The 26,471-nt window shown below is 45.1% G+C and overlaps 1 protein-coding gene across 6 annotated transcripts in view; it reads left to right on the top strand.

Moving 5' to 3' along the window:
- LOC120945304 (inter-alpha-trypsin inhibitor heavy chain H3-like) overlaps positions 1-26,471 on the top strand; it is a 166,666-nt gene that overhangs the window by 17,775 nt on the left and 122,420 nt on the right. For all 6 annotated transcript variants that reach the window (XM_040359385.1, XM_040359383.1, XM_040359387.1 and 3 more), the window contains exons 6-9: positions 1,003-1,113; positions 7,588-7,713; positions 8,000-8,116; positions 10,497-10,665. In XM_040359385.1, the coding sequence (XP_040215319.1) occupies positions 1,003-1,113; positions 7,588-7,713; positions 8,000-8,116; positions 10,497-10,665 (523 nt within the window). The remainder of the gene's footprint in view (positions 1-1,002; positions 1,114-7,587; positions 7,714-7,999; positions 8,117-10,496; positions 10,666-26,471) is intronic.

Genomic DNA, 26,471 nt, shown 5'->3' with positions numbered 1-26,471 from the left:
ACATAACATACACTGTATAGCAAGGTTTTCTTAAATTTGACTGCAAATGTTAAATTAAGCTTTAACCCCTAATTATTGGTAACCAGGCTTTTTTTTTAGAGAGAGAGAATAGGTACAGGAACTCTTTCTTTCTAAGTCACTTCTTGTCTCCACCCCCTACCTACCTTCAAGCACCATTACTTGGCTCTACTCTCTATCCACCCCCTAGTACCATCACTTTTAGAGAATATAGTAAAGTAAATCTGTATGAAATTTGTTAATAACAATAATAGTGGTAAAATAACCCTCCCTCACCTCCAGCCAGCAGTAATAGACGCACCCCCACCCAGCAACAATAGATCTCCTTAGCAGCAATGGACCCCCACAACAAAATACTACCGCAGCAACAACAAATCTCCCAGCAGCCAGCACAAATAGACCCCTCCATTAAAAATAGATCCTTTCCAGCAACAATTGACCCCCCCTCCAGCAACATATGCCCCCAGCAACAATAGACAGTCACACAAAAATAGATCCCCTCCAGCAACAATAGATCTGCAAGCAAGTATCATCTATGGACCCTCCAACACACCCAAGCACCCCTTGCCATTGCATACATTAAGTGCTGGAGGTAGCTGAACTGCCTTCCCCTGTGTTCCCACTGAAAAAAATAAATACATTTTTTTTTCCGTGAAAACCTTATCTCAAGACTGTGGTTCTGCAGGGCAGATCTTCCAAAATCAGCCTGGAATTCAATCTACAGTCTAACTATGCATGTCCCCGATCATTGAGAAATAAATCATTCACACCACTGGTCCAGCCTCTCTGCAGTCTACAGGAAAGCTTATATGAAGGGAAGGAGGGGGTGCAGAACGACAGGCAAGTAGCTGCAAATAGTGTGGATGCAATGCTAAACTATTGCCCGTCACCTATAGATAGACTTTTCCAAAATGATTTCTTATTAAACAAGCTCCTAAATATGTGCTCAACTGTTCATGTAACCTTTTTTTGCAATATTTACAGATTGAAGTACAAATTCATGAACCTCAAGGCATCAGCTTTCTAGACGCCACTGCGACTTTCATAACAAATGATTTACTACCGGCTGTCCATAAAACTTTCTCTAAAGAAAAGGTATTATTTTTTTTACTTATTTAAAAGTTTAATACAGTGCAATTTTTTTTCTCTTCAGCACAATATTTTTTAAACTAGCTTTTGTAAATTTGGTAGATTCAGATTCAAAACCCAGTTAAAATTTTACTGAGTGCCAGGGAGATCAGATTATACTGGGTGTCGAAAAACTCAGTTGAGAGACACAACCCACTTGTCTGCAAAAATAAACTGGACCATCTAACATAGTCAGGTGTGCACAGGCTGCCAATGATCATCCAGGCTTTGCAAGTCTTTATTAACAGAATGAATAACATGATTTTTTCTTTATTAACCCTTTCACGCCTAGGTCTTTTTCTGACACTTGTTGTTTACAAGTTAAAATCAGTATTTTTTTATAGAAAATTATTTAGAACCCCCACACAATATATATATATGTGTATATATATATATATATATATATATATATATATATATATATATATATATATATATATATATATATATATATATATATATATATATATATATATATATATATTTAGCAGAAACCCTAAAGAATAAAATGGCAGCCATTGCAATATTTTTATGTCATACTGTATTTGCGTAGTAATCTTTCAAATGGATATTTTTTGGGAAAGAATACACTTTTATAAATTAAAAAACAAACAGTAAAGTTAGCCCAATTTTTTGTATAATGTGAATGTGCCGAGTAAATAGATACCTAACATGCCATAGGCGACACTTTAAAACATTTTAATGGTTACCTGTTTAGAGTTACAGAGGATTAGAAATATTGCTCTCACGCTAGCAATCGCTGTGATACCTCACATGTGTAGTTTAACCACTTCAGCCCCGGACCATTTCGCTGGTCAACGACCAGGCAACTTTTTGTGATTCTGTACTGCGTCGTTTTAACTGACAATTGCACGGCCGTACGACGTGGCTCCCAAACAAAATTGATATCCTTTTTTTCCCACAAATGGAGCTTTCTTTTGGTGGTATTTGATCACCTCTGCGGTTTTTATTTTTTGCGCTATAAACAAAAATAGAGCGACAATTAAAAAAAAAATTCAATATTTTTAACTTTTTGCTATAATAAATATCCCCCAAAAATATAAAAAAAAATGTTTTCCTCGGTTTAGGCTGATATGTATTCTTCTACATATTTTTGGTAAAAAAAAATCGCAATAAGCGTTTATTGATTGGTTTGCGCAAAAGTTATAGCGACTACAAAATAGGGGGTAGTTTTATGGCATTTTTATTAATAATTTTTTTTTTACTCGTAATGGCGGCGATCAGCGATTTTTATCATTACTGCGACATTATGACAGACACATCGGACACTTTTGACACTATTTTGGGACCATTATAATTTTTACAGCGATCAGTGCTATAAAAATGCACTGATTACTGTAAAAATTACACTGGCAGTGAAGGGGTTAAGCAGTAGGTGGCACTGTATGGGTTAAGTGTGACCTGGTGAGTGATTCTTACTGTAGGGGGGGTGGGCTGTGTGTGACATGACACTGATCTACGCTCTGATTACACAGAGATCAGTGTCATTGTCACTAGACAGAGCAGGGAGATGCTTGTTTACATTAGCATCTCCCTGCTCTATCTTTCTGTGAGACGATCGCGGGTATCTCCTCGGTGATTGAATCCGCGGGACCCATGGTCAGGCTCATGGAGCTTGCGGCAGGGTCGCAAGCATGCCGCCGGCAGCGTGTGCACGACCACACTGCGGCATCTTAAAGGGGACGTACCTGTACGCCCATATGCCTGTCCGTGCCATTCTGTCGACGTGCGGTGGTCCTTAAGGGGTTAAACACTGTGTTTACATTTGCGGGCGCGACTGATTTACTTATGCGTGCGAGCACAGAGGAATGGGGCACTTTAAAAAAAAATTTTTTTTTTATTTATTTAACTTTTTTATTTTTACTATGTCCCTTTTAAAAAAAAGAATTTTTACACTTTTATTGCTGTCACAAGGAATGTAAACATCCCTTGTGACAGTAATAGGCAGTGACAGGTACTCTTTATGGAGAGATCTGGGGTCTATTAGACAACAAAGCATTAAAAGCATTCAAAACTGCAAGTTTGGCTGTTTTGAATACAGAATTATTATTATTTTTTTTAAATCAAAAAGGTGTTTATTGAACACGTAAGAAACGACAACAATTTCCAATGTACAAGCACAGAAAATGAACTATTCAACTGTACAGTATTAGCATGAAGACTTTTACCTCACAATTATCGCATACCCCCATCAAACACCACCCCATCCCCCCTTCTCCATTAGACACAATCTTTTAAGTGAATATACAACACATACTGCAGTACCTCTTATGGACATTGCAAAATTCTAGACATTACAAGCTCTTTGGGGCTCAGACCAGGCGTGTCCAGCCATTTAGACCATATGCGTTCAAAGCTGCCCAGGCATCCCCTGTGTTGGTAAATGTATTTTTCCATAATAAGGGTATTCCCCATATGGGTTATCCAGGAGGAGTGAGTAGGTGGCAAGGCGGACTTTGACCCCAATAAAAGCAACTTCCTGGCCTGAAACAGTGCCCTAGACACGACCACTCTAATCAATTCCTCCGGTACAACCTTGTAACGGCTACCCCCTAGTAGGGAGGGTATCAGCCGTTGGAGACGTCCTTTTCCCTGGCAAGTTGCGATATGCAGGTACAGCCGGTATATCCCATCCACGAGATCCAGAGAGAGAGAGAGTCAGGTTCAGCTGTAAAATGAGCAGAATAGTAATCCCATCGAACACCCTTTCAAGAACGAGACGGGGCTACGTTTTGAAGGGTCAAGTAGGACTCATTTTTAATGGTTTACTCTGAGATTTTATACAGTCTTCAAGGCACATGAACAATCAAACTGTCCCCACCCACACATCACACCGTGGGGAAGCTTCAATCACATTCTTTGAGCTAATTACTAAACATTCCTTCATTAACAGAACTCAAACAAAACACCATCACACAATGATCTCCTTCCAATCCACATCTCTAGACAGACGTTCTGTCTCCGACAAGTACATTCCACACATAAACAGTATTTAGCATATAACACCTTTACACAAGGGACAATGAAATGTCTAGGAGTCTATGCAATTAACACCTTTCAAAAGAATGTGTCCCCACATTGAATAGCCAACAACTTGTGATATCTCCAGACATCCTGCAAACATGGATTATGATATCTCAAGACATCCTGCAAACATGGATTATGATTCACTTGCCACCCCATCTCCTGGCTCAATCTGTGCCCAAAAGTCACTCTACAATTAACCCTTTGTATGCCTCACTGCATGATGATTATAGATGTCCGGGCAGAATACATATTTCCGTTACAATCCTCCTCCAGGACCCCCAATACACAACAGATAGGGTCAATGGGTATTGTAGTTTAAAATACAACATTGAGTGTCCCCACCACCTCACTCCAATATCTGTGTAGCTTCGGGCAGTGCCACAGAAGGTGTATAAGATCCCTGTCCTGCCTTTGACACCTGCAGCACAACGCATCCGCCGCTCTACCCATCATATGAAGTTTCACAGGAGTGTAATGCACTCTGAGAAGTATATATAATTGGGAAACTTTTTGTGCCACATTCAAAGAGCATGTAACTATAGATTGAAGAGCTTCCTCCCATTGGTCGCCTGTTAACTGTCCAAGGTCCCTCTCCCACAAAGACACTGCCTTACACGGATAAGCTTGCAGCACATGGAATACAGGAGTGGGCGATAGAGTCCACTCCCCTGCATCCCCCTGCGCCGCAACAGCATGTTTGAGTTGCAAGTATGGGAACCACATAGTGACCGGGAGGCCGAAGGTACCCCGCAGTTCAGGGAAGCACAGCAATCTACCATTGGCGAAAATATGAGACAGCATAGTCACACCATGGGCTCTCCATCGGGGGTCCTGTTGCAACTTAGCCAACTCTATGTACGAACGATTGCCCCAAATCCCTTCACTCCCTGGAGCTGTCTGACCTTATTCCATATTTTTTGGGTTAACGCTAACGTTGGGGTCTGTTTGTTGGATCTCAGAAACATTTGTGCCTCCAGGCCCAGGGGGATGGTCTCAGCTCCTGAAGCAAACAGCAACAGCTGTGCCTCCGAGCCCCTGAGCCATAGAGCCTACCAAATGTTGCAGCTGGGCAGCGATATAGTACAGCCAAGGGTTGGGGACCGCCAACCCTCTGCTATCCTTAGAATGTTGTTGCTGCTCCAGCCTGATCTGTGGAGCCTTAACATTCCACAACAATTTTCGGAAAAGGGTGTTCACAACCCTGAAATTTTTGACGTGTATAACCACAGGCAAATTGTGCAAGAAGTACAATAGCTGGGGCATCAGAATCATTTTAATAAAGTTAGCCTTGCCCGCCAGAGACATTCTAAGATTGTTCCAGGTGTTGATCCTATCCCGAAATCGGGACAGTAGGGGATGCACATTCAGGGAGCAGTATTCTGAGATTTGGGGCAAGATCTGAACCCCCAAATACTTGAAGCTGGAGACTATCGGTATGGGACAAGAGGCCGGGAGGAGCACCTCCCGATCTCCATCCAACATCATCAGGGCTGACTTGGACCAATTAATGGTTAGGCCAGAGAAATTACCAAATTGCTCGATAATGGACATAACACCAGGCAAAGAATTTCTGGGATCTTCCAGAAAGAGTAACATATCGTCCGCATATAATATCATTTTCTCATGTATTGCACCGTACCTCAATCCACATACCCGGGAACTAGACCTCACTAGTGCCACCAATGGTTCTATAGCGATCGCAAAGAGCAGGGGGGACAACGGACATCCCTGCCGCGTCCCCCTGCCCAGAGCAAGGGCAGGTGACATTTTGTCCACCACCCTAATGGTCGCCTGAGAAGACACAACAGAATTGTTTTTAAATCTGGTGCCTTTGAGGCAGCGTACACACGATCGGTCAAAACCGGCGTGTACGGCCCATCGGTCTTTAATATATACATTTTAAGACTTGCTTTAAAATCGAACCGATGGACCGCTGACCGATCGGTCCAAACCGATGGTTAGTACACAAAAGCATCGGTTCAAAACCCACGCATGCTCAGAATCAAGTTGGCGCATGCTTGGAAGCATTGAACGTCGTGTGTTTTACGTCACCACGTTCTGACCCGATCGGTTTTTGAACTGATGGTGTGTACGCACATCAGACCATCGGTCTGCTTCAGCGGCGAACCGATGAAAACGGTCCGTCGGACCATTCTCATTGAATGGATCGACCGTGTGTACGTGGCCTGAGGCTTCAGTTAATTGGAAGTACCCTCGCTTCCTGGTTACTTGATTCAAAACCCGATCAAAGCTGATTCCGGCCAGCCGGCAGATGTGCAGGTGTTACATCAGATTATAGAAAAAAAATCCAAACAAGAAAAAACACTGCGCTAGAAAAATATAAAAGTGAAAAAAATTCCCACAGTGATAATGGGATGTGCAGCTGGCAGTACCAAAACATTTGAATACCAAATTTAGACAATAAATATAAAAAGCGTACAGCGCTAGACAAATAAACTGTGATAAACCTGATAGGTGAACACAAGTGTGCAGTAATATTTAAATATATTCAAAACCAACCGGTGATGAAAAAAGGAAAAATGATATATACATTTTTTTTTTATAAATAGTGAATAAAAAGGTTCAACATTCATAAGTGAAATCGATAAGCCATAAAGAAAAAGTCCTTATAATATAATTTGCATCGGTGCACAAAGGTTGAATTTGTGAAAAGAGGGATCTTCTTCCACCAATAAGACACCCAAATAGTGGTATTGTAGTCTCCTTACCGAAGATGGGTGACCGCTATCACGGCGGTCTCTCCAGGCAAAGGGGTTTAAAGTCTCCCAAAAGACTCACTCCAAATGGTTGGTAAGCACAGGGTGGTATCTTAAAGTTTCAAGGGGTGAGAAACAAAAAGAGACTCCATAGCATAATAACGTTTAACAAAGTATTTATTCTGCTAAAAATGTTGCACTTACACTTAGGCTGCTATTATCTCGTGGTGGATATAGCATAGAGGGAGGCGGCGTCTCCTCAAGGTTTCTCCTGTCTCTTAAGCTCCGTATCTGTGTAACTCAGTGTACAAAGGCGTAATGATATTGAATCACCTGGCCATACCTACGCGTTTTGTCATCAAAGGACGTCGTCTGGGATAGGCTGCTGGACTCGCATCACCACATATGCCCTTATATAGCTCCGCGACTCCATTTTGACTAAGGACGGAAGCGGAAAGGTTATTTAAAAAACACATACCGCCAGGGAGGTTAAAAGAAATGTAATATCAAAAAACTGTCTATGCATAGCTGCATCTGTCTTTACAGCTGTGAGATATGCTATTTCTATTAGGTAGGGTGAAAAGTTTCACAAAAAAATTAAAACCCTGAATATGTTTTACACAATTGTATATGACAGTTATGAGTGTATTGACCATATAATGGGCTTCATTTTTAGGGCTATGTCTCTTTCAAACCCACGCTGGACCAGCAACGTTCCTGTGCAACTTGTACAAATACCTTACTGAATGGAGATTTTACTGTGACATACGATGTTAATCGAGAATCACCAGGAAACATACAGGCAAGATATCCCATCTCATTTCCAGAATTCTGAAAACAAAAACAATACGATTCCAAAATAGAAAAAATTTACATAAGTGTATAGTTACCGTACTGTAATCATATGTATAGCACCTGATTATTTATGATGATGGAGGGGGTAGAGAACAAGGAGAGGACACCCAGGCTGCCATAACGGTCCAGAAAGGATTGCCACTCAGTCCAGACCGTGGTCTGCCATTTAGTGATATCTGCGTTATACCTTGGCTAATTTGAAGGAACTAATACAGTTTTTAACTTTTTTTTAGGTTGTCAATGGATATTTTGTTCACTTTTTTGCACCCCATAAATTGGCTAGTGTGCCAAAGAATGTCATTTATGTAATAGACAGAAGTGGATCAATGTGGGGAACAAAGATGAAACAGGTAAGATATAGATAACATTTTCTTATTGTTATTCATTCACATTCTCCAACTGTATTTTTTTGGTATCTTAAAGTATATCCAAGGCCAAAACATTTGTTTATGGACAAAATAGGGAACAGTTAAAAACCCAGTCAGGTTTCTTCTGTTGCTGTCTGTGTCTCATTTATGTACTAAAGTCACAAAGGCAAGTGAAAGAAAATCTTTCCAAAGGGGAAATACCCTCTCAGACAGTTGTCTCCAGAACTAATGTCCCCAACAAATAATTTACCATATTTTGCTGTTTGGGTGACAACTGTAAAATATTGGATTTTCCATCACTCTCTGTCCCAGCAATTTTTCCCCTTTATTGCAGTTTATAGAGTTGGAGTATTAAACATAATAGTCATAATAGTTACTGTATTTAATTGTATTTTTCACAAATTATAAAATATACAGTATAATTTTCCTTTGAAATTTACTCTCAGTTTAAAAGAATAGCGCAACACCAAAATTCAAACATAATAACCTGACACTATCCCAAATCAAAAAGAAGTTCTGGTTTCTGGCTCAATTATAGTGGCCCTACTCTTTGGGCCTGATCCACAGCCAGCGGGTGTAACTTAAATATTCGGATTTATGTGGCCGATGCACAAAGCACTTACCTAGAAATTTTCTGCGGTGTAACTTAAATCCGGCCGGCGCAAGGCGTTCCTAATTTAATGGGGCGAGTCCCATTTAAATTAGGCGCGCTCCCGCGCCGGACGTACTGCGCATGCTCCCGACGTCATTTTCCCGACGTGCTTTGCGCGGTTTTTACGTTGCGCCGGGTTTTGAGAATCGCGACGGGCGTAAAAAAAAATACGAGTTGCGGCGGGAAAAAAAAATGTTTTAAAAAAAAAGACAGCGACGCGGGATAGAAGGGTCTACTTTTACAAGGTCTAAACAGTTTAGGCCTTGTAAAAGCAGCCCTAATATTGCAACGGCAAACTAATACTTACGGAGAAAAAACGAAGCGTAAAAGCTTTGTGGATCTCCGTAAGTGCTAATTTGCATACCCGAAGCGGCATTTCGACGAGAAATGCCCCCAGCGGCGGCTGCGGTACTGCATCCTAAGATCCGACAGTGTAATGCCGCGTACACACCATCACTTTATGTGATGGAAAAAAATGACGTTTTTAAAAATGTCACTTTAATTGACTGTGTGTGGGGGAAAACGTCGTTTTATGTCTTGTAAAAAACGACCAAAAAAAATTGAAGCATGCTTCAATTTTATGTGTCGTTTTTCAAAAGTGCACTTTTTACTTCACAGAAATTGACCGTGTGTAGCAAAAAACTTCGTTTTCTAAGACGTTTTTTCATCCACGCATGCCCAGAAGCTACTTATGAAGCAAGCTTCAATGGTAAAACGTGGTGGAACGTAACCTCACTTTGCAAGAACATTGTGAGAAAAACGATGGTGTGTATGCAACTTCGTCTTTGAAAATTGAAGTTTCAAAAACGTCATTTTTTACTTCACTGAAAGTGTCGTTTTTTTTCATCACATAAAGTGATGGTGTGTACGCGGCATTAGTCCCTTACACATGTCGGATCTTCTGCCTATCTATGTGAAACTGATTCTGTGGATCAGTTCCAAAGATAGAAACAGGGATACGACGGCGTATCAGTAGATACGCCGGTGTATCCCTTTTGAGGATCAGGCCCTTTATACCTTACATTCTGAGTAAGGATGGGTTCACACTGCAGCACGGAGAGGCTGACAGCAGGGGTCCGGTGCGTCCTTGTTCAGTGTTTCAGGCACAATTTTTGGGCTGAATTTGGACGTGAAATGGACCAGAAGACGCACAGGACTCCTGTGCAATTTGCACTGGAGCCGCTCCGGAAATGTGTGAACTGACTCTATAGAGATCCAGTCACAGTATACTAACATGCGAATTGCATGCGGGGAAAACCGCATCCAATTCACAATAGTGTGAACACAGCCTTAAGGGGAATTGTACAAGAGACATATAAAATCTAAAGTTGATGGGTCAGCAATAATTTTTAATACATACCAGTATCTATTACTGTTATACTGTACATGCACTCAGTTAATAACAAATATGCCATTCAACTGAAATGTCCGTTATATATTCAACTGATTTTACAAGTTTAAGTCTTTGCGAAAACCTTCCAGTTCTGAATTAAAAAAAAAAGGAATCCAGCACACTTAGAACATTGAACTATTCACTATAATATACTGAACACTTCTTACCAAGCACCACCATTCAACAATTGTCCATGCACAGGGGCCTTTTGCTTCTCTGTCACTATCTCCTGACACTCTATTTATCTACCCTATCTAAGTGAAATTTACATTTACCGTAATAATAAATGTATGCATTACTGTTATATTTATGTTTAGACAAGGGAAGCCCTGCTTGAAATTTTGAAGGACACCTCAGAACATGATCATTTTAATTTTGTACTATTTGACCATAATATTGAGGTATGGAAACCTTCTTTGGTGAAAGCAACACCAGAAAACCTAATGGAAGCCAAGGAATTTGTCAGACAAATTAGAGATTATGGTGGTAAGTAAACGCAACAAATATATATGATTTCCTACGTACATTGGCTGTAATTAAACTCCGTAATTTCACATTTAAGAACAATCTTCTACACCACCCCAATTCACCCATCTGATAAATGTGGTAATGGTATGGGGGCAAACATGTGGTGCCTGACCAGCCAATTGCTAGGTCCAAGTGCCATCATACAGATCAGAGAGCTTGTTTAGCTCTGTGCAAGTTTCCCCTTTAGTCAGGACTTACAAAGGGATTTCAGGGGGTTCTGTCAGCAGATCTGGCACTCCAGCAAAGATAACATGTGGCATCTTATGACAGTTATTTTGAAGCTACAGCATTCCTTAAAATTGTTTACAACTACTGTATTTTCTGGAGTATAAGACTACCTTTTACACTTAAAAAAAATTGCCAAAAAGCAGGGGTCGTCTTATACACCGGGTCAACTGGATGTCGGATGCCTGCTGGATGTGCGGTAATACTGTATGTAGTTTTGGCTGCATACAGTATATTCCTCTCAGCCAATCCCGGTGAGCGATGTATTCAAATTAATACAGAGCCTGCTCGGATTGGAGTAACAACCTCTGCCAATCCGAGCAGGCTACATACAGTAGCCTGCTTGGATTGGCTTTGAGAGTCAGAGATGCATGGGCTGATGATGTTACAGCCTCTGCCAATCCAAGCAGGCTTTGTATTCATTAATAGAATACATCGCTCGCTGTGATTGGCTCCAGCTCCAGCAAGAAGGAAGAAGAATATGGCTCCAGAAGGAAGAAATATGAAGCGTCGGAAGCCTCGGAAGGGGGGTTGTCTTATACGATGAGTACAGGCAAAAAATCTTAAAAAACAACTGTAAAATTAGGGGGTCGTCTTATACGCCCGGTCGCCTTATACACCGGCAAATACGGTAGGTTTCAATTGACATTTCTATCTATCTTCATCCGCTTTTTGATTTATTTTTCTCCTCCCAGCAGGAGTCATTATCAATGGAAGTTCATCCAGGTCATAACAAAAAAAGGGGCTTCCAATTCTTTTATCCATATCTCTTTAACCTGCACGTATAATTCACACAAGAGTCACCAGGGTGTCACCTGGACAATATGGCTTCAAATTGTGCATGATGTATATAAAGAGAGGCTTTCCCTCTCTTTTATATAACTGTTACAAAGTAAGAAAAGAGTTGCTTTTTTGTTTTTATTTTGCAAAGGATGCAATGTCTCTTCAGGAATTTGGAAACCGTTGTTTACAACTGATTGGTAGATGTTTCTGTCTAAGCAGCAGTGTGCAGGAGGGCCATAACTTATAAAGCAAATTGCCCATAGATACAGTTTTTATTTTAGGACATACCTGTTTTCAGGATGATCATCCTTCAACCTTTAGTCTGGAATCTTGTAAAATATTGTCAATCCGATTGGAGTCAGAGCCAGGCATCAGTCAGTCAGGTGTCAAAATCAAAATCAAGTGTCAGGTGTCAGTCAGTGTCACGAATATCACGTATACCCCAACGCAGGTGGTCAGACACTATAGCTGGCTAATGTGCTCTTCACCTATAGCAGTCCCCTTTCCCTTAAGGCAAGCAGGCCTACCAGGACTTAAACACTATGCTATAGTGTCTGGCCAGCCCATCCGGACAGAGCAAACAAGATTCCTTGCAGTTAGCAGACAGCGTGGTTCAAAGACAGTTCAGGTAGAGGCAGGCTGAGTTCAGGGGATAATCCAGTATCCGTTCCAGGTAGAAGGGCCGGCTGAGTTCAGGGGATAATCCAGTCCAATCCGGGTCAAACACAGGGGATACAACAACAAACAAGACAGACTAACAGGGGGCTTGGTCTAGAACAATACAGGTAAATCTGTCTCTATCACAAGCAAAGGGATAGAGTGTTCAGTTTGCTTATATCAGGTGACTGACCAGAGCAATCAGTCAACAGGTGAACACAGACAGGGAGGAAAAGAAACAGCCAACACCCGGGTGCTGGAATGACGAACAGGGGCACTAAGTGATCATGACAGTCAGATGTCAGGCCGCGTACACACAACCGGTCCAAAACGGACTGAAGTTCAGTTTCATCGGTCCAAACCGACCGTGTGTACGGCCCATCGGACAAAAATTAGAGAACTTGCTTTAAAATCGAAACGATGGACGGCTGACCATCGGTCAAAACCGATGGTTAGTACACAAAAGCATCGGTTCAAAACCCGCGCATGCTCAAAATCAAGTTGACGCATGCTTGGAAGCATTGAACTTCCTTTTTTTCAGCACGTCGTGTGTTTTACGTCACAGCGTTCTGACCCGATCGGTTTTTGAACTGATGGTGTGTACGCACATCAGACCATTAGTTTTCTTTAGCGGTGAACCGATGAAAACGGTCCGTCGGACCATTCTCATCGGATGGACCGGTCGTGTGTACGTGGCCTTAGAGTCATGTGAGATGTCAGAGTCAGGTGTAAGGGTCAGGTGTTGGAGCCACGAGTAAGATCCAAGTGTCAAAGTCAAGAGTCAGGTGTCAGACCCAGAATACAATGTGTAAGAGTCAGGTGTCAGAGTTATGAGTCAAAACGAAAACTAAGAGTCAAGTGTCTGTAGCAATGTAGGTTATTTTGCTGATTTTGAATGACCTGTTGGGCTTGAGAAGTGCCTAAAAGTATAGGAAGAGTACTTCCTGAAGCGTTTTAAATGGAAAGTGAAACATACAAGACAAGAAATTAATAATACGGAGATGGCTGTATCCAAGGACATGCCTGTTTAGTCAATTCCTGACTAAAAAAGAGCTAATAAAGGGTTGGCCCATCATAAAAAAGTAGAAAAAAAGTGTGTCTCCTGAGTAAGATCTTAAAATATCCAGAGAAAACAGCAAAGACAGGGTGCTTGAATCACATAAATACCATATTATTAAAATAAGCACACAGTTCTCAGCTTTGTCTGGCTCTGCCAGCACTTACACTTGTTATGGAAAATATGGCTATACACTACGTGTAATCCATATCTCCTGTGCTAATAAGCACCCTTCCCTTCTAATGGTAAAATGCATCTCAAAATCACTCTATATCCCGCATATCCCCAAGTAAACAGACATGACCACAGTTTACGTCCTCAGTACCATCCTCTTCTCTTCTCTTTTTTATTCATCGACAACAAAAGGCATGACAAACACGAAGTCATGGCCCCAACAGCCAATTGCTTCCTCCGTGGGAAATTACATTACATAAAATTACCTCACAGGATATGACCTCACAGGATATGAATGTCAACACAGGAAATCCTTCCAACAGGAGGAGTTTATACAACAACCAATGAACAATAACTAAGGGAGTCTTATGGGTGTGTCTGGGCAGGTACAGTGTGCATGATTTCCCATCCCCTGTAACTGGACGTACCTTCAACTAGACAAAGGAAGCCACATGGCTGGTCTTAAAATCATGAACGCTCTCCCATAACAATTCAAAGGCTCCCATTTTTACCGTTGGCATGAATCCTTATTCTGTGTTGTTCAGAGAACAACGCTGTAACACCACCGTTTACGACCTTCCATCCACTACGACAGCTCATCTGACACACAGACAAATCAGCAGGCATCCCATTTTCCCAGAATCAAGACGAGACACAGCTCTGTACTTGTTCCAAATGTAATGACAATTTTAATGGTTTCTTCTCAGTCTTATATACAGTACAACCATGTGACAGTATTCAAAGGGACAATGAGATCTCCACCCCCCTAATCACACACTAAGGCTTATTACTAAACATTCTAGACGTGTCGGTGCCGGCCTATAATTATCATCATCTCATCACTGCACATTCCTTCATTAACAGCATAACAAACAAAACACCATCACACACTGAGTTCCCTAGGCAGACGTTCTGTCTCCGACAAGTACATTCCACACATAAACAGTATTTAGCATACATAATTAGAGGTCTGGGAGCAGACCTGGATTAACACCTTTACACAAGGACAATGAAATGTCTTCCAGGCCCTGACTCAATTAGCATGTCACTAGTCAGGGCTAAGCATAGAAATGGAGTCATTATTGACTGGTTGGGTCACAATTAACCAACATCTTGCAGTATCTCAAAATCCTGCAATATGAACTAATATTAATGTCCCATCTCATGTAATAAATGAATTATGATTCACTTGCCACCCCATGCCCAAAGGGCACAGGGTGGACTCAGACCCAAGAGTTATCAGTGACGCTGACACAGGAGTATCCCCCATCCTCACAAAGTCTCTGGGTGTCACGGGTCATCCTGTTACATCTCTCCCCTTTTGGTGGGAGACCCCGAACGGGTTGACTCCAAAGTCAGTCAGTAGATCCAGTCCTCCAATGCTGGTATCCATACCGTACCCCAAATAAATTGCTCCAAACCGAGCATTACTCACCCCGCCAACCTCTGTCTCTCTCAGAGAACCTGCCTGCCGCTGGGGAGAGTCCTGGACTGGCCCTTCTCCCTGGAGTCCTTTCAGCCGCTGGAGAGAAGACAGGGTCACTGGGCTCAGTCCATCATGTGGTTGGGGATCTGGGCCAACTGGCCCCCATCCCTGGGGTATACCAGTGGAGACTGAATTCCCATCCACTGGTAGGTGAAAATCCCCCGTTGCTTGCAAAGCCAAGCCGACATCCTCCTGTCTCGGTGACGCACCATTTTCTGGGGTTGTGTCAGCGGAGACCACAGTCCCATCCACTGCCCCAGGAACTCCCTCTTCCGTTAGTAGAGAGCAGAGGCTTGTGGCACTCTGCTCTGTTGCCAGATCTTCTGCTGGGTCGCTTTGAGTGGAGACCACAGTCCCATCCACTCCCACAGGAACTCCCTCTCCTGCTAGTTGAGAGCAGAGGCTTGTGGCGCTCTGCTCTGTTGCCAGCCCTTGTCCCGATGTCAGCTCAAGCTGCAGTTGTGTGCAGCAGCCAGTAGCATCCTGCCCTGCCGCCAGCGATTCAGCTGGGAGTAAATGCTTTACCACCACAGCTTGTTGCTGGGGAGAGGGGCCAATTGCCCCGGCTCCCTGGAACTCCACTTTCATGGTGACTGGCATCTGTACCTCTCCCCTCTCTTCAGTTGGTGCTGCTGTGACTTCTGCTGCTGCAGCACCTCTTTGCTGTAGCCAAGTGGCATCCACAGCCGCTATAACCCGGTCTATGATCTCCGGTGGAGGATTAGGTCCATACTGTGCCAGTCCACGTCTAACAGCCCGGTCAAAAAACTCTTCATCGGGTGTCCTGTCTGTTATGCTGGGCCTTTCAGCTCTATCCATTTGGACAAGCTCTGTAATAATGTCCCTTCTCTTACGATTGCAGGCCGATCTGCCCCGGCTCTCCAGTAAGTCCTTGAGGGAAGAGAGCTTCAGCCGTTCATACAGCGTCTCCATTGTCCCGTGTCCTTGTAGCCGTCCTTTAAGCAATGGAATTATCCCGCTGCTAGCCACCACTGTAACGGTCACCACCGTTTACGACCTTCCATCAACTACGACAGCTCATCTGACACACAGACAAATCAGCAGGCATCCCATTTTCCCAGAATCAAGACGAGACACAGCTCTGTACTTGTTCCAAATGTAATGACAATTTTAATGGTTTCTTGTTATATACAGTACAACCATGTGACAGTATTCAAAGGGACAATGAGATCTCCACCCCCCTAATCACACACTAAGGCTAATTACTAAACATTCTAGACGTGCCGGCGCCGGCCTATAATTATCATCATCTCATCACTGCACATTCCTTCATTAACAGCATAACAAACAAAACACCATCACACACTGAGTTCCCTAGGCAGACGTTCTGTCTCAGACAAGTACATTCCACACATAAACAGTATTTAGCATACATAATTAGAGGTCTGGGAGCAGACCTGGATTAACACTAGGGATGAGCCGAACATACCCGGGTTCGGTTCGCATCAGAACGTTCGAACAGACCGCGGGTTCGCGCGAACATTTAGAACCCCATTGAAGTCTATGGGACTCGAACGTTCGAATTCAAAAACGATCATTTTAAAGACCAATATTCAATTTAATGTTGGTAAACGTCTTTCAGAACCCGGGTCTTGCCCCAGGGAACATGTATCAATCGAAAAAAATATTTTAAAAACGAACGTTTTTGCGGAGCAGCGATTTTAATGATGTTTAAAGTGAAAAAAAAAAAATGAAAAATTCCTTCAAATATCACACCTGCTGTGTGTCTCTAGTAGTGGCACATGTTTAGAAATGTCCCTGCACAACATTAAATTATTATAAGAACAAAGTAATTTAATACTGGTTGCGCACGTGCTGTGTGGGAACAATATCTCGATTATTTTAGGGGTGGTGGGGGGGTGGCATTATCTTTTTGGGAAAGCAAAATTGTAGAAAAAAGGGCACCCCTCAAACATACTGTAATTGTAGCGCAACAAAGAGCCACGTGCAAAGTATTGCATCAAAAATTGTTATTAGGCGCCCTTGTTACACAGGGGCATAAAAATGTGTCCGTAGGCGCAACATAACACTGCAACCCCTCCCAATATCTGTAATTGGAGCGCAACAAGGAGCCACGTGCAAAGTATTGCATCAAAAATTGTTATTAGACGCCCCTGTTACACAGGGGCACAAAAATTAGGCCTTAGGCCACGTGCAAAGTATTGCATCAAAAATTGTTATTAGACGCCCCTGTTACACAGGGGCACAAAAATTAGGCCTTAGGCCACGTGCAAAGTATTGCATCAAAAATTGTTATTAGACGCCCCTGTTACACAGGGGCACAAAAATTAGGCCTTAGGCCACGTGCAAAGTATTGCATCAAAAATTGTTATTAGACGCCCCTGTTACACAGGGGCACAAAAATTAGGCCTTAGGCCACGTGCAAAGTATTGCATCAAAAATTGTTATTAGACGCCCCTGTTACACAGGGGCACAAAAATTAGGCCTTAGGCCACGTGCAAAGTATTGCATCAAAAATTGTTATTAGACGCCCCTGTTACACAGGGGCACAAAAATTAGGCCTTAGGCCACGTGCAAAGTATTGCATCAAAAATTGTTATTAGACGCCCCTGTTACACAGGGGCACAAAAATTAGGCCTTAGGCCACGTGCAAAGTATTGCATCAAAAATTGTTATTAGACGCCCCTGTTACACAGGGGCACAAAAATTAGGCCTTAGGCCACGTGCAAAGTATTGCATCAAAAATTGTTATTAGACGCCCCTGTTACACAGGGGCACAAAAATTAGGCCTTAGGCCACGTGCAAAGTATTGCATCAAAAATTGTTATTAGGCGCCCCTGTTAAACAGGGGCAGAAAAATTAGGCCTTAGGCACTGGTGGCGGAGCACAGAAAAACAAAATTTCTTACTAGCTAACAGCATGAAAAGTGAGGAGGAGAAGGATATTCCATCAGCAGCACAACAGGACAGTCACTCAGCATCAGCAGTCTCAAAGGGATCTGATATTTCAACACAAAATTCTTATTCAGTAACATCAGCATCAGGTGCTTGGTAGCCGGTGTTGATCCAAGCCTGATTCATTTTGATGAAGGTCAGTCGATCAACAGAGTCGGTGGAGAAGCGTACCCTGTGATCGGTCACAAAGCCTCCAGCAGCACTGAATGTACGTTCTGAAAGAACACTGGATGCAGGGCAAGCCAGTAGCTCAATTGCGTACTGTGCAAGCTCTGCCCAGTGATCCATCCTCAAGACCCAGTAAGCCAGAGGATTTTCCGTGGGGAAGGTGTCCAAGTCGGATCTTGCCGCTAGGTATTCCCGGACCATGTAAACCAGACGCTGGCGATGGTTGCTGGAACCGGTCAGACCTTGGGGCTGCGGATTAAAAAATTGTCTGAACGCATCGGTCAGACGGCCACCTTCTCCACCGCTCCTTCTCTGACTCACCGAAGCCTCAGCAAGACGTTGTCCAGGGCCAGGTTTTGGTAATCCCCCCGGTTCTGGGAACGCATTGCACAGACCCTTCTGCAAGGCCTCCCGCAGTAGTTTCATCTTCTGCTCCCTCTGCGATGGCAACATAAGATCCGTTACCTTACTCTTGTAACGTGGATCAAGGAGAGTTGCCAGCCAGTAATGATCCCTCTCCTTGATAGCACGTACACGAGGATCCTTACGCAGGCTTTGCAGAATCAGGGAGGCCATGCAGCGTAGGTTTGCAGAGGCATTCGGGGCACAGTCCTCTGGGTCACTAAGGACGACAGGATCCTCAGCCACCTCATCCCAGCCACGTAAAAGTCCACGTGTTCCTTGGGACTGTAAATGATCCCTTGAAGACTGCTGCTGTTGATGCTGAGTGCTAGGCTCCACCTCCATGCTGCTGATACAATCCTCCTCCTCCTCCTCTTCCTCATCCTCCTCCTCCTCTTCCTGTGTTCCAGGTGGGCAAGCAGGAACAGTGTCTGGATAAAGGGGGCCTTGAGAGGTAAGGAAGTCCTCCTCTTCCTCCCTCTGTTCTGCCTCAAGGGCCCTGTCCATTATTCCACGTAGGGTGTGCTCCAACATGTGAATAAGCGGGACAGTCTCACTGATGCATGCACTGTCACTGCTCACCATCCTCGTGGCCTCCTCAAATGGTGACAGGACAGTGCATGCATCCCTGATCAAGGCCCACTGGCGTGGTGAAAAAAACCCAAGCTCCCCTGAGCCAGTTCTGCTGCCATATTGGCACAGGTACTCATTGATGGCCCTCTGCTGCGTGTGCAGCCGCTGCAGCATGGCCAACGTAGAGTTCCATCTGGTGGGCATGTCACAGATTAGGCGGTTCTTGGGCAGGTTGTATTCCCTCTGGAGGTCTGTCAGCCGAGCAGTGGCATTATATGACCTCCGGAAATGCACACAGACTTTCCTGGCCTGCCTCAGGACATCCTGTAAGCCAGGGTACCTGCCCAAGAACCGCTGCACCACCAAATTGAGAACATGCGCAAAACAGGGCACATGGGTGAGTTTTCCACGTCGCAGGGCAGAGAGGAGGTTGGTGCCATTATCGCTGACCACCATTCCAGGCTTCAGCTGGCGTGGCGTCAACCACCTCTGAGCCTGCCCCTGCAGAGCTGAAAGAACCTCTTCCCCAGTGTGGCTCCTGTCTCCCAAGCACACCAGCTCTAGGACCGCATGGCATCTCTTGGCCTGCATTCCTGCGTAGCCCGTCGTACGCCTACGGAGCACGGCTGGTTCTGAGCCAACATCACCACAGGAAGAGGCCACAGAGGAAGAAGAAGAGGAGGGGGTGGAGGAGAGAGGTGTGTCACAAGCAGTTGTAGTGTTTTGGAGGCGTGGTGGTGGAACAACCTCCAAAACTACTGTGCCTTGACCTGCGCCCTTCCCAGCTGCCAGCAGAGTCACCCAATGGGCCGTAAAAGACAGGTAACGTCCCTGTCCATGCCTGCTGGACCATGAGTCAGCGGTAAGATGCACCTTACCACTGACCGCCCTGTCCAGCGAGGTATGGACATTGCCTTCCACATGCCGGTAGAGAGCCGGAATCGCCTTCCGTGAAAAAAAGTGGCGTTTGGGTACTTGCCACTGAGGTACTGCACATTCCACAAACTCACGGAAGGGGGCAGAATCTACCAACTGAAAAGGTAGCAGTTGAAGTGCTAGCAATTTTGCTAAGCTAGCATTCAACCGCTGGGCATGTGGATGGCTGGGAGCGTACTTCTTTCGGCGCTGCAGCAGCTGGGGCAGGGAAATTTGTCTGGTAATATCAGTAGATTGGCCGGATGTACTACCACTACTACGTTGTGACACACCTATTTCTACACCTTCGGTGCAGGCTGCAGAGAGGACTAGGGGTCTAGTGGGGTTTGAGGTCACAGAAGGGCAAGGGGAGGACCGCTTTGGTCTTTGGTGTGGGTCTTTCTGGTATGCCTGCCAACGAGCTGCATGGCAGGTCGACATATGTCTGGACAAGCATGTGGTGCCCAAGCGGGTGATGTTTTGGCCACGCGAGATACGCTTGAGACATATGTTGCAAACAGCAAAGGTAGCATCTGATGGACAGGTTTCAAAAAAGGCCCACACCAAAGAACTTTTGCTGTACCGTTGAGACACAGCAGCGCCACGTAATGCAGTTGGTGTACTGCCCTTAAGCTGACCCCTGGAGGGCTTCCTGCCTCTTTGAAGATGTGCCTGTGCCTCGTCCTCTTCCTCCTCCTCCTCTCTCCTACCAGGCACCCAGGTAGAGTCAATGACCTCATCATCCCCTCCCTCCTCATCATCACTGGCGACAACCTGGCAGTATGCTCCAGCTGGGGGAACATCACTCACAGATTGTTGTCCCTCTCGGCCACCCCCTCTCCCTGGGCTCACATCAATGCCTTCCTCTATCAGTGTTCCGTCATCGGAGTCTTCAAAACGCTGTGCATCTTCAGCTAGCATGTACCCAACACTGTGTTGAAACAGTTCGGGGGACTCCTCAGGAGGACACGGTGGGACTAGGGAAGGATTGTGTGATCCCATTGTGCAGAGGGTAGAGGACGCCTTGGCAGCTGCTTTGCCAGACAAACTATAATCAGTCTGTGTGAGAGAGGATGAGGAGGATGAGGACGGCTTGGTCATCCACTCAACTAATTTCTCAGCATGTTGAGGCTCAACACGGCCAGCTCCCGAAAAGAAGGACGAGCGGCCACGGCCACGTGCTGAAGAGGATGCACCACATCCATCACCAGCGTTACCTCTAGATGCAGAGCCTGCTTGCCCTCGTGACTCTCTGCCTCTCTTTGTCCTTCCAGCCATAGTTATGCGTTCAGGTGTTATGTAACAAAATAGTCGCTGTCACACCGACTGCGTTCAGATGGTATTAAACAGCAACCACACAGTAAGAGCGACTTGGCTCAAGTGTAAAGTAACAAAATAGTCGCTGTCACACCCACTGCGTTCAGATGGTATTAAACAGCAACCACACAGTAAGAGCGACTTGGCTCAAGTGTAAAGTAACAAAGTAGTCGCTGTCACACCGACTGCGTTCAGATGGTATTAAACAGCAATCACACAGTAAGAGCGACTTGGTTCAAGTGTAAAGTAACAAAATAGTCGCTGTCACACCAACTGCGTTCAGATGGTATTAAACAGCAACCACACAGTAAGAGCGACTTGGCTCAAGTGTAAAGTAACAAAATAGTCGCTGTCACACCGACTGCGTTCAGATGGTATTAAACAGCAACCACACAGTAAGAGCGACTTGGCTCAAGTGTAAAGTAACAAAATAGTCGCTGTCACACCAACTGCGTTCAGATGGTATTAAACAGCAACCACACAGTAAGAGCGACTTGGCTCAAGTGTAAAGTAACAAAATAGTCGCTGTCACACCCACTGCGTTCAGATGGTATTAAACAGCAACCACACAGTAAGAGCGACTTGGCTCAAGTGTAAAGTAACAAAGTAGTCGCTGTCACACCGACTGCGTTCAGATGGTATTAAACAGCAATCACACAGTAAGAGCGACTTGGCTCAAGTGTAAAGTAACAAATTAGTCGCTGTCACACCAACTGCTTTCAGATGGTATTAAACAGCAACCACACAGTAAGAGCGACTTGGCTCAAGTGTAAAGTAACAAAGTAGTCGCTGTCACACCGACTGCGTTCAGATGGTATTAAACAGCAATCACACAGTAAGAGCGACTTGGTTCAAGTGTAAAGTAACAAAATAGTCGCTGTCACACCAACTGCGTTCAGATGGTATTAAACAGCAACCACACAGTAAGAGCGACTTGGCTCAAGTGTAAAGTAACAAAATAGTCGCTGTCACACCGACTGCGTTCAGATGGTATTAAACAGCAATCACACAGTAAGAGCGACTTGGTTCAAGTGTAAAGTAACAAATTAGTCGCTGTCACACCAACTGCTTTCAGATGGTATTAAACAGCAACCACACAGTAAGAGCGACTTGGCTCAAGTGTAAAGTAACAAAGTAGTCGCTGTCACACCGACTGCGTTCAGATGGTATTAAACAGCAATCACACAGTAAGAGCGACTTGGTTCAAGTGTAAAGTAACAAAATAGTCGCTGTCACACCAACTGCGTTCAGATGGTATTAAACAGCAACCACACAGTAAGAGCGACTTGGCTCAAGTGTAAAGTAACAAAGTAGTCGCTGTCACACCGACTGCGTTCAGATGGTATTAAACAGCAATCACACAGTAAGAGCGACTTGGTTCAAGTGTAAAGTAACAAAATAGTCGCTGTCACACCAACTGCGTTCAGATGGTATTAAACAGCAACCACACAGTAAGAGCGACTTGGCTCAAGTGTAAAGTAACAAAGTAGTCGCTGTCACACCGACTGCGTTCAGATGGTATTAAACAGCAATCACACAGTAAGAGCGACTTGGTTCAAGTGTAAAGTAACAAAATAGTCGCTGTCACACCAACTGCGTTCAGATGGTATTAAACAGCAACCACACAGTAAGAGCGACTTGGCTCAAGTGTAAAGTAACAAAATAGTCGCTGTCACACCGACTGCGTTCAGATGGTATTAAACAGCAATCACACAGTAAGAGCGACTTGGTTCAAGTGTAAAGTAACAAATTAGTCGCTGTCACACCAACTGCTTTCAGATGGTATTAAACAGCAACCACACAGTAAGAGCGACTTGGCTCAAGTGCAAAGTAACAAAATAGCCGCAGTGACACCAACTGCCTTTAGTTGCTATTAAACAGCACGCACGCAGTAATAGCGACTGCGGTCAAATGCGATTTAACAGCACGCACGCAGTGACACCAACTGCCTTTAGTTGCTATTAAACAGCACGCACGCAGTAATAGCGACTGCGGTCAAATGCGATTTAACAGCACGCACGCAGTGACACCAACTGCCTTTAGTTGCTATTAAACAGCACGCAAGCAGTAATAGCGACTGCGGTCAAATGCGATTTAACAGCACGCACGCAGTGACACCAACTGCCTTTAGTTGCTATTAAACAGCACGCACGCAGTAATAGCGACTGCGGTCAAATGCGATTTAACAGCACGCACGCAGTGACACCAACTGCCTTTAGTTGCTATTAAACAGCACGCAAGCAGTAATAGCGACTGCGGTCAAATGCGATTTAACAGCACGCACGCAGTGACACCAACTGCCTTTAGTTGCTATTAAACAGCACGCACGCAGTAATAGCGACTGCGGTCAAATGCGATTTAACAGCACGCACGCAGTGACACCAACTGCCTTTAGTTGCTATTAAACAGCACGCACGCAGTAATAGCGACTGCGGTCAAATGCGATTTAACAGAACGCACGCAGTGACACCAACTGCCTTTAGTTACTATTAAACAGCACGCACGCAGTAATAGCGACTGCGGTCAAATGCGATTTAACAGCACGCACGCAGTGACACCAACTGCCTTTAGTTGCTATTAAACAGAACGCACGCAGTAATAGCGACTGCGGTCAAATGCGATTTAACAGCACGCACGCAGTGACACCAACTGCCTTTAGTTGCTATTAAACAGCACGCACGCAGTAATAGCGACTGCGGTCAAATGCGATTTAACAGCACGCACGCAGTGACACCAACTGCCTTTAGTTGCTATTAAACAGAACGCACGCAGTAATAGCGACTGCGGTCAAATGCGATTTAACAGCACGCACGCAGTGACACCAACTGCCTTTAGTTGCTATTAAACAGCACGCACGCAGTAATAGCGACTGCGGTCAAATGCGATTTAACAGCACGCACGCAGTGACACCAACTGCCTTTAGTTGCTATTAAACAGCACGCACGCAGTAATAGCGACTGCGGTCAAATGCGATTTAACAGCACGCACGTAGTGACACCAACTGCCTTTAGTTGCTATTAAACAGCACGCACGCAGTAATAGCGACTGCGTTTCTGTGCAATTCAATAGCCCAGTTGCATTAACAGCGACTGCGCTTCTGTGCAAATAAATTGCACACGTGCAGTAACAGGTAATGCGTCTGTGTGTGCAATTAACTAGCACACGTTAAATAACACAGAATAATTATATTTAAAGTAAATTCCTAATGCAGGCAATACAACACGTTAGAGCGCTGCATGTAGAACAATCTCCTGCCTGATAGATAAACTAGCTGAGCTGTACAGTTTATAAATATATTGACAACGCCTAAGGATGTGAATATATTCTCTACAAACTGTACTTTTAACTATACTGACTACACTTCCTACTCTATCTATCTTTCTATCTATCTATCTATCTATCTATCTGGTTAAGACACAGTGGGCCTGATTTACCAAGCCTTTACTCCATGACTCATGGAGTAAAAGCAGGAGTAGCAGCCGTTTTGCCATTTACTAAAGAAATACGCTGCTAGTGCAGTGTATTTCCCTAGTTACTAATGTGCTCCGTGCGCCCAGGAGAGGGTGCATTGTGCACCAGTACAGACCTGGCGCACGGCACATTAAACTGTAAATTGCGGGGGTTTGGGCGGGAGTTTATTAGGGGGGGAGGTGGGGGGATGCAGGGGAAGTGAAGTGACATGTGTTTTAAAGTGTTTGGCGGGCCGAATTGAAAGGGAAAGTGTTTTTTGTAAACAGATCCCCGTACGCTTGCACAGTGCGCCTGAACCTCGGGAGGTTCATTTGCATACTGGGCATGCGCAGAGAGAAAAGTCAGGGATTCCCGTGCGCCTTGTCAGTACGCCGTGAAAATCTTGGTAAATACCAAGCGGCGTACCCGTGATTGCGCTGCGTGACGCGGCGCACGGGAATCTCCGAGCTGTTTTCAGCCCTGAAGGGGAACTCGGCGCCAAATTTCAAACTTGAAATCGGAGCGGGTCCCCCTCCAGGGCTACATTAGGCTCTTAGGCTTGGTCCGGAACGTGAGGGGTTAAACCCGCGCCGATTCGGCGCGGGGGCCCCCCCCAGATCCAAACCAAGCCCTCATCCCAAGCATGCAGTCTGGCCCGGACAGGAATGGGGGAGGGGACGAGCGAGCGGCCCCCCCCCCTCCTGAGCCGTACCAGACCGCATGCCCTCAACATGGGGGAGTGTGTGCTGTGGGGGAGGGGGGCACTGCCCCCCCACCCCACAGCACTCTTGCCCCCATGTCGATAGGGACAAGAGCCTCTTCCCGACAACCCTTGCCATTGGTTGTCGGGGTATGCGGGCGGGGCTAATCGGAATCTGCGAGCTCCCTTTAATAAGGGGGCCCCCAGATGCCGGCCCCCCACCCTATGTGAATGAGTATGGGGTACATCGTACCTCTACCCATTCACATGGGGGAAATGTAAAGTAAAAAAAACACACCACACAGAATAAAATATTTTATTAATCTGCTCCGGAGCCCCCCCTTTCTTCTTTAGCTCTCTTAGAAGGGGGGGTTTCTTCTCTCCCGATCTTCCGCCGGGACCCTGGGCTTCGGTGATTTCTGCCTGGGGAGGGCGCCATCCCTCGGTCCTCTCCGGAGCCTTCCGCCGGATGCCCCCACCCCATTTAAGCTCTTTTTCATTAGGGAGGGGCATCCGGACTTCGGGGTCTTCTGCCGGGGGATGGCGCCTATCCCCCGGTCTTTCCGGTGCCTTCCGCCAGGGTTCCGGTCTTCCTGGTCTTCTGCCGGGGGTGCGCCAACTCCCAGGTCTTTTCTCTGCTCCCTCTTCTGCCTGGCTCCCCCGCGGAGCCAGGGCTTTCTTCCGTCTTCTTTCTTCTCTCTTCCTTCTTCTGCCTGTCTCCTCCGGGAGCACAGGGCTTGTCTGCGCTGTCCTCTCCCTTCTCTTCCATTGGATGTTGACACGACGAGGTTCCGCGCTGACATGCCGTGTCAGCGGCGGGCATGGACTTATATAGGGCAATGCCACCATGTGACCTCAACCCATGTGACATCACATTCCCTGGGCATGATGGGAATGTGATGTCACATGGGTTAAGTCCAT

Source organism: Rana temporaria, chromosome 7, assembly GCF_905171775.1.
Source record: "Rana temporaria chromosome 7, aRanTem1.1, whole genome shotgun sequence".
Classification (NCBI taxonomy): Eukaryota; Metazoa; Chordata; class Amphibia; order Anura; family Ranidae; genus Rana; species Rana temporaria.
The sequence above is the reverse complement of the archived record's forward strand: the minus strand, read 5'-3'. Positions and strand labels throughout refer to the sequence as shown.